General features: G+C 41.1%; 1 protein-coding gene across 5 annotated transcripts in view; it reads right to left on the minus strand.

The window, feature by feature from the left end:
* The window catches only part of LDHB (lactate dehydrogenase B), a 35,125-nt gene extending 26,488 nt beyond the window's left edge, over nt 1-8,637 (minus strand). For 2 of the 5 annotated variants that reach the window (XM_025402373.1, XM_025402372.1), the window contains exons 1-2: nt 8,539-8,626; nt 4,961-5,095 (exon numbers count right to left, since the gene is read on the minus strand). In XM_025402373.1, the coding sequence (XP_025258158.1) occupies nt 4,961-5,089 (129 nt within the window). In that variant the 5' untranslated portion in view covers nt 5,090-5,095; nt 8,539-8,626. Of the gene's footprint in view, nt 1-4,960; nt 5,532-8,538 lie in introns of those variants that run through there. The other 3 variants (XM_025402371.1, XM_025402368.1, XM_025402369.1) reach the window with 2 other exon arrangements.
* Nucleotides 8,638-9,149: the final 512 nt, after the last annotated feature.

The following is a 9,149-nucleotide window of genomic DNA, read 5'->3' on the forward strand; positions in this document are numbered from 1 at the left end:
GTGGACCAGACACAGCCATATATTCTGCCTCTTCCACTACCACGAGTGCCTTAATATTTGATGGTTTCATCTTCACACCTAAGTGTTGGCCAGGGGTCGTGGCTCATGCCTATAATCCCAGCATTTTGCGGGGCCGAGGAAGGCAGATGACCTGAGGTCAGGAGTTTGAGACTAGCCTGGCCAACATAGTGAAAGCCTGTCTCTACTAAAAATACAAAAATTAGCCGGGCATGGTGGCATGCACCTGTAATCCCAGCTACTCGGGAGGCTGAGGCAGGAGAATCACTTGAATCCGAGAGGTGGAGGTTGCAGTGAGCAGAGATTGTGCTACTGTGCTCCAGCCTGAGTGACAGAGTAAGACTCTCTCTCTCAAGAGAAAAAATATATATATACATATATATATATATATATATATATATATATATAACTCTCTCTCCAAGTGTTTATTTAGTATGCATACAATTTTGCAGGAGGAAAAGGTATAACCTTTCTCAAATAATTAGCTAAATGGATTAAGTGCCGTTTATTCAATAGTTGGTTTCTTCCCCTCTCAAATGCTACTTCTACATTATTATTAAATACTATTTGAGCATGTTTCTGGCTGACATACCAGAGGTGGGTTGTACAGATACCAAATTTTCATTGTGTTTTACTTTTAAGCCAAGTCTTGCACTGCAAAAACTATTTTGCAATTTGTCGTTCTACCTACCTTGCTCCTCTTAAGAGCTTTGTTATACCGTGTTTGTCCACAAGAACATGGCTATAGTTGACTGAAGCAAGGATAAACACTCAAATCAAAGACAGACTTAGAAGCTAAGGATTTATGATAATCTTGCCTCAAAGCTCTTCCTGACCCCTACAACATGATGAGTTCGACATTCAGATCCTCCTGTCTTGGTGGTTAAAATGCAGAGTCTGAGATGGATAATGGGGCAAAAGTAAAGTCTAGCAATAGAAGATAAAGCCATGACCAAAGTTTGACAAAATATGAGTGCAGCTTACAAGTAATAGCAGAAGTATTCATTTATTTATCATATAAGTGCCTGGCATTATCCTGCTACTCAGGTATACAGTTACAATAAAGTCTCTGCTGCCATGGAATGTATCAGGAAGGAAATAGGAATTAAACAAACAACAAATCAGGCTTATCTCTGAAGGTAGAAATGCTCTTAAGTAAGCATAAGGCAGGAAGATGTTGAAGCTACTGGGAAGGAAGTTTACTTTTACGTCAGAAGGCAAGGATGGCCTGCCTGCACAGGTGTGCATTTGCAGTAAGATCTGATAGGAAGGGGTCAACCCTGTGGCCTAGGGAAGAACATTCCACGTGAAGGGAAATGCAAGTAAAAGAGTTTAAGCAAAAATGAGATTGGCATTTGGGAGGCAGAAGAAAAATCGAAGAGATGAAGTCAGATGGTACCATCACGTTGCACCGGCAGGTCTGCTGCCTGCGTGTGTATGGTGCCCCTGGAGTTGTGTGTTCCATTGCTTCACTCGGAGACTCAGGCAGGGAGGGATCTGTGAGGCCTCATGGGATTTTATGTATGTGTGCAGCATATGTGCACTGTAAAATGACTGGAGAGTTTTAAGTAGGGGAGCCATTAGTTTTATGAAAGCTCTCTATGGTTATTATATAAGCAACGGGCCACCGAGAGTGGGCAAAAGTAGAAGCCAAAAATAACCAAGTCTTCATATGGTGGGACACTGTACTAGGGAGCCTTAGTGGGCTTCGCGAATCTAGCTAATGCATGTCCCTCCTCAACCTCTCCGATGCTATACTTTCATTTAATTTCTGGGGGCAAAGTACACCATCTATGAGCTCCAAAAGGCCAGATCTGGCATTTACTATCTGTGTCATCTTGGGTGTTTGGTTTTTGTTTTTTTCAACCATACGATATAGATGACAATATCCTCTGACAGGTTACAGAAAGGAATAAATGAAGTAATATACAAACACCCACATGCAGAGTTATTTTCCTTTCTCTATTAAGCTAGTGGGATTTCTAATCTTTACCACGTATTAACACAATTTTGAACCACTTTTTACCTTTAACCATTAAAATAATATTTAGACATTTTTAATTGGTAAAATCATCTTTCAACAAGTCAGTCATTCTTTCCTGTATTTATGGTTTCAAAAATATTCTTTGTTAGATAGTCTCCAAATAATTTCTAAGGCAACGTACTCCATTTTGCAAAAGACAAAGGGAAAAGAACGCTAGATTGAAAACCAGAAATCAGGGCTGGGCGCGGTGGCTTACGCCTGTAATCCCAGCACTTTGGGAGGCCGAGAAAGGCAGATCATGAGGTCAGGAGTTCGAGACCAGCCTGGCTAACACGGTGAAATCCTGTCTCTAGTAAAAACACAAAAAATTAGCCAGGCGTGGTGGCACGTGCCTGTAGTCCCAGCTACTCAGGAGGCTGAGGCAGGAGAATTGCTTGAACTCAGGAAGTGGAGGTTGCAGTGAGCTGAGATCCCGCCACTGCACTCCAGCCTGGGAGACAAAGCGAGACTCTGTCTCAAAAAAAACAAAACAAACAAACAAAAAAAACCAGAAAGACAGAAATCATAGTCTCTGAATCTGAAGAATCCAACTGTGGTAGCAGCAGGGGCTATTCTCTCAAGCCCTTGAGTTGAGTCAAAGTGTTATATAACTCCAGGCACAGTCTCAATTAAATTATTTACTGAAGAGAATTTAAAATTTATGATTACAACATCATAAAGGTACTTCTTATAGAATCATGATAGCTCAGATATAGTTTCCTGAAAGGCCCAAATTTTGTGATTAACAGAAGGAAAGAAAAATCTCTAGCTAGTATTTAATGAATGCATTTATTTTTTTCTAAATGCCTAAACAGTAGCATTGAATAATAAAATGAAAATTGTCAAGTCACTACGGTGAAGAGTTCAGAGCCCTGGGTTCAAAATACAGCTCTACCACTGCCACATGTGAGACTGGACAGGCTCGTTAAGCATCAACTATCTCATCCAACAGCAAGTATATGAACAGTTCCTATCTCCTAAGGTTGTTTAAAATAAAGTATTTTATCTTTGAACATGGCACATACTCCATGTTTTTTTCAAAAGGATGTAAGCTGAAATACTTTTTGTTTTTAATGGCATGAACAGTGAGCATGAAATTGTGGTTATTTCAATTCCCTGTAATCGAGGGAGCTGCTATCCTAAATGATAGTTACCTAAGTCAACTGAAGCTAGCTAGAAGGAAATGCAAAAGGATAAAACGTTCATTGGTGTCCACTACGTTTTTTAGTTTATTTTTTTGATAAGTGTTTCTCAGTAAAGATTCAGTTTGCTGCTTTAGAATTTAAACTTTGAAAACAGAAATGTGCTTCGTTAGGGGTTATTCAGGCAGCCTTTACATATGATACAAAGGGACAGTGTGTTCTCCTGAAGGCAAGGCAGCATTTTTGTTTTTGTTGTTCCTACATTTAAGGCAGTCTGCAGAAGAAATAAGGAATCAATTCAGTGAGATAAATAAGAAAAGGGCTTTTTTCCTCAAAAGTCTTTGAGAACTAAAGAAAGCTTAACTGTGGTTTGAACTATAAAGGATACATATGAGGTAAGGCAAAAAGCCTATGGAGGTATATAATAAAAACTGAAGTGGAAGGTGAAAACAGTATATTATTAGCGTTAAATCTCCTGATGTTGATAATTGCACTGATTATCTCAGAATATGTTCTAAGGAAATGTACTCTAAAACAGGGGTCCCCAAAACCAAGGTCACGGGCCAGTACTGAATCTAGAGAATCTAGCTAATGCCTGATGATCTGAAGTGGAACAATTTCATCCTGAAACCATCCCTCACCCCACATCTGTGGAAAAATTGTCTCCCACGAAACTAGTCACTAGTGCCAGAAAGGTTGGGGACTGCTGCTCTAAATGACTTAGAAGTAAAGGGCATAATATCTGCAATTTATTTTCAAATGGTTCAGAAGAAAAGCCATCTATAGATATAGACATATATATCGTGGACATCTATATCTATAGATCTCTGTATCTATAAATCTACCTACCTATGAGCATACATATATATACACACACACATATATGTGTATATATGTATATATGGTGAGAGAGCATAAATAACAAAATGTTAAGAATTGGTAAATGTTGGTGAAGTATTTATGAAAGTTTTATTTTTTTACCATTCTTACAAATTTTCTGTAAATCTGAAATCATTTCAAAATAAAACCAACAAGTAAAAGTTTCAAGGGCTTAACAGAACATTCCCACAAACACACAAAGCCATGCATGCACAGACTGCTTATTAATTAAAGGAGGGAAAGGGATCTTTGCAGTAGAGAAGGCTTGCTGTGACCACTTGAACCAGGGGATTAAGTTCAGCAGTAATGAGACAAGTTGAACATCATGTGTCTCCTGAAGGTCTGCACAAAGGAGGACATGATATCACCTAGTTCCAATCCCACCCAATAAATTCAACCCGAGCTGAATTACAAGAAAACATCAGACAGACAAACTGAGGGACATTCTACAGAACTCACCTGGATGCTACAAAAATGTCAATGACAGAAGAAACAAAGAAAGGTTGAGTAACAGCTCCAGATTAAAGAAGAAGAGACATGACAAGTGTATGAAACACATGATCTCGCACTGAAGTGAAAATAGCTATAAATGGCATGATTTTGAGATTTTTGACAACATGGAGAATTTTAAATGTTAATAGTATATGCTGGATGATAGTATTGCATCAGTGTTAAATTCTCTAAGTGCAGTAACTATTACGGTCACATAGGGAGAATATAATTCTTTTAGGAGATACATGCTTAAATATTTAAAAGTGAAGTGGGATTACATCTACAACTTCAAATTGTTCAGGAAAAAAAGAAACCTTTTAGAGATATAATAAAATTCCAAGGTGCCCAAAGAAACTGTGTACACATGCTGAAATTCTCTATCATCTATGGTGTTCTTGAAATGTACCTTTCCCAGAATGCTGATAGCACACGCCATACCAACTTGTCCAACACCCACTACAGTGATCTTATTGTTTGGGACTGTTGCCTCTTCTTCCGCAACTGGTGCAATGAGTTTTTCCTTAAGAGTTGCCATTTTGCACTGCAAGGAAAGAATCAAAACATTACACATATAACTGCATAGGAAATTCAAATAGAAATCATCCTTAAAATGATACTGTTGCAATTTTGAACACAAGTACAACTTAAAATCAGCCTAATGATATTCTAGAAAGCAGAATGTATTTTAAAGAACCATGAGGCCAGGCTGGGCGTGGTGGCTCATGCCTGTAATCCCAACACTCTGGGAGGCAGAGGCAGGCGGATCACGAGGTCAAGAGATTGACACTATCCTGACCAACATGGTGAAACCCCGTCTCTACTAAAAAATGAAAATTAGCTGGGCATGGTGGCGCACGCCTGTAGTCCTTCCTAACTACTCGGAAGGCTAAGGCAGAAGAATCACTTGAATCCGGGAGGCGGAGCTTGCAGTGAGCTGAGATGGCACCACTGCACTCCAACCTGGCCAGACTCCATCTCAAAAGAAAAAAACAAAACAAAACAAAAAACCAGGAGATCCATTTAATGGAAGAATTCATTAAGGTTAAAACTTTCATGAAGCCCACTGGAACTGGATTTCTTCCTTCACCCTATGAGTCTATGCATTTAGTAGGTTGTTACTATTTCTGGCTAAAGAACTGAATATTTATGTGTAAATTAGCTAATTTGTTTCCCCTATGAAGAATGTATATGTAATTAAGTAAACTAAGTTTGGGTCTAGTATTAACTCATATTTAAGCTTGGATAAAAAGAATAAATGGCCAATTTTGAACATAATTTCTACTATTAATGGTTATTATCATTCTTGGAAGATAGGGATTGATTCTTCTACTTTGTCTCACACAAAATGTGTTACAGTGTACTGTACATACAATGCATACTTAATACATAGTGACTGTAAAATGGCAATAATTTTTATGCAAAGTCTGCAAAAATATCAACCTGAATTCCTTTTAGGGTACCTAAGAAGCTTCTTGGAAAGTAGACACTTAATACATTGTCCTTTCAGGGATCACATTAGGAGACTATCAGTCTCTGAAACAGTTTCTGTCTAACCACCCAAATTAAAAACCCCCAAAATGTAAAAAAAAAAAAAAACAAAAAAAAACGGAAACCTGTTGGAAAATGAATGATCTGCACAGTAACAAATGTATCTGTGCCATCAGATAACCAGATATGTTTTCTAGGTAACTGAAAAAAACAGCAAAACTTACAGAAATAAACATCAATTCCATGGCAATTTATAGTACACTAAATATATACCACCCTGCCTTCTTGAACAGAGAATACAGATGGCAAATAAACCTTTTCTTCATAATTATTACTTATAATTTTAGTAACCCATTGTAATGTCCATTATTTTATTACTTATAATTTTAGTAACCCATTGTAATGTCCATTATTTTCACTTGTTTTTTACTTTTTATGTCAGACTGTCGCATCTGAGGCCACCATACCTGTCTCAAACTGTACCAGTGCTTCCCAGTCTAGTTTTTAATTCTAATCTGCAATGGACTAAGCAATAAGCCTAGTTTATTAACTGTATATGTAAAGTAAGAGTTAGCAGGACTGAGTTGGAATAAAGTATCTGAATTTGGAGACAACTGTGTAACAACTATTTTGTCTTATAGCTACTTTTTTTCCAAAAAATATTTCCTCCCATCTGTAAGGATAAATTAAAACGAGATTTTTTCGCCTTTACAGATCATACTTACAGTTTCCTAGTGGACGCTAAAGAGAGAAGAAAGATGCAATGTTGTGCAAGTGTCTCCACAAACAGATGACCTTAAAATGAAGCAAATTCAGCCAGGGCCTGCATTTTAAGCAGGCTCAGAAGAAAAAATGCTGCATCTCTTCTTGAACGAAGGACACACATGGATAGTTGTTCTGCCCTTAAGTTTACTGTTGTCAGATGGTCTGTTTACGACCATTTTGGCATATAGGGCGCCCAGGAAACAGTGGAAAATGAAAATCCAGAAACGGTGGCTATATAAATACAGATTCGTTGTTCTGACAGACCTTTTAACTTAGAAAACTTCAGGAAGTACAATTTAAAGGCTCAAGTCAGATTTTCTTTCAGATATTTCTGGTGGAAGTGCTTTTCTTTAATTTTTCCTTAAAAGGAGTTTTAAGAAATGAGAAGAAAATGGTCTGCATGATATACGGGCCTGTGCCAACATCAGAGTGCAGGCTGCAAGGAACAAGGACAAACCGGCCGGGCGCAGTGGCTCACGCCTGTAATCCCAGCACTTTGGGAGGCCGAGGCAGGCGGATCACGAGGTCAGGAGATCAAGACCATCCTGCCTAACACGGTGAAACTCCGTCTCTACTAAAAATACAAAAACAAAAACTAGCCGGGCGTGGTGGTGGGCGCCTGTACTCCCAGCTACTCGGGAGGCTGAGGCAGGAGAATGGCGTGGACCCGGCAGGCGGAGCTTGCAGTGAGCCGAGATCGCGCCACCGCACTCCAGCCTGGGCGACAGAGCGAGACTCTGCCTCAAAAAAAAAAAAAAAAAAGAACGACAAACGGTAAAAATTTGTCTGAGTCTTGGTCCCTTATGTCTCCTCACTGCTGTGGATATATATCATTAGAAATAAGCGAGTGCCTTAATTTCAGGAACAAAGATCTTCTTTCAAGAATCTTTCTCACTGTAATCTTTTAAAGATTCAGGTTTTGCTTTTGAATTCCTCCCCTCCCCCCATCCCCTTACTGCAGCTTGTACTGCTCGCCGCGCGCACAAACCATCTCCTCCTCAGGGTACAGGCAGCAAACAACAGCAGATCACAAGGGCAGGCAGAAGCTAGAGATTTCCCCGAGTAAGGTCTGTGGGGACAAGTCTAGGACTTCCTTACTCGGAGAACCCAAGGCTGGTAAAGTAAACGAAGCACCTAAGCATCAAGAAAAGAGGCCCTGCAGGAAAGAACTTGCGCATAGCTCCCGGAAAGGCTGAGAGACGGGTAAAGATAAGTACAGCGCCAAACATGCTGGTCATCTAGGTGCCTTTCTCCCCATCCCAGCGAGTGCAGGGGCATTTCTCTATTACCTTGGTAGTAGATTGAAATATTCGAGGTAAAGATCGTCCAGCCTTCACAGGCCACCTGGTTCCGTCCCCCTCCCCCAGCTACTTGGGCACGTGTCCCGACTCCCGCCAGCAGGCCGTGGGGGTGATGTGGCCGCCATGAACCCACCAAGGACAAGCAGAGCCCGGTTTTAGCTGCAAATGCAGCAAGTCTCTCCCCTGATAGAACTCCCCTGAGCCGCCGCTGCTACCCTCCGCCTTCTGCTCCTCCGCCAGCTCACGACCCGCCCTGCGCCCCAAACCAAGCGGCAGAGTCAGGGCCCGAGGCCGGATGCTCAGAGCGAAAGGCCACGGAGGAGAGATGGGCTTCTTCCTCCTTCCCGCGTCTCCCCACACAATTAATCCCCCGCACGTCCCACCAGGCTAGTCTGTGAGCCAGGATTCAGGATCCTGAGCCGAAACCTACCAGGAGGGAGAAGGCGCTGGAGACCTCAGTAACAGCAGTGCGGAGAAGACAATGTGAGCTGCGTGCGTCTCCTCCGGCGCCGGCTCTGCAAGAAGGGAGGAGGGGGCGGGGGCGGGGCCCCACAACCTCCGCAGCCTCTTAGGTTTCTCCATTGTGATTGGAAACCCGAGCACCGCCTACCCCCTCCCCTCGGCTCGCTCAATCCCCTTCAAGGACAAGGGCTCAAGTGTGCACACTCCCTCCCCCACCCTCCAGATAAGGGGGTCACCTTCCAGAGGCCTCCGCTCTCAGCTGGTCTCACATCTCGCAGGCTCTTTAATGCGGAGGCCACGTTATTTCTAAAACTTGCCCATCCCCGACTCTTCTGGATTTTAACAAAATCGATTAGATTTTGTTCAATTAGATTTAGTACAAATAGAAATAAATTTCTATGTTGCATTTCAGTTAAACTTTAAAGGACTTAAAAAACTACATCTGAATTTAGATCATCTCCGTTTTAAAGTTCATTTGATGAAGATGACTATTTTTTTTCAACCTGTTTCAACAAACACGCACTGATTGCTTACTCGTTGCCTGACAAGACCAATGAGGCCTGGTCCCTGACTTCTGAA

The sequence above is a fragment of the Theropithecus gelada genome, chromosome 11, assembly GCF_003255815.1.
Source record: "Theropithecus gelada isolate Dixy chromosome 11, Tgel_1.0, whole genome shotgun sequence".
Taxonomy (NCBI): Eukaryota; Metazoa; Chordata; class Mammalia; order Primates; family Cercopithecidae; genus Theropithecus; species Theropithecus gelada.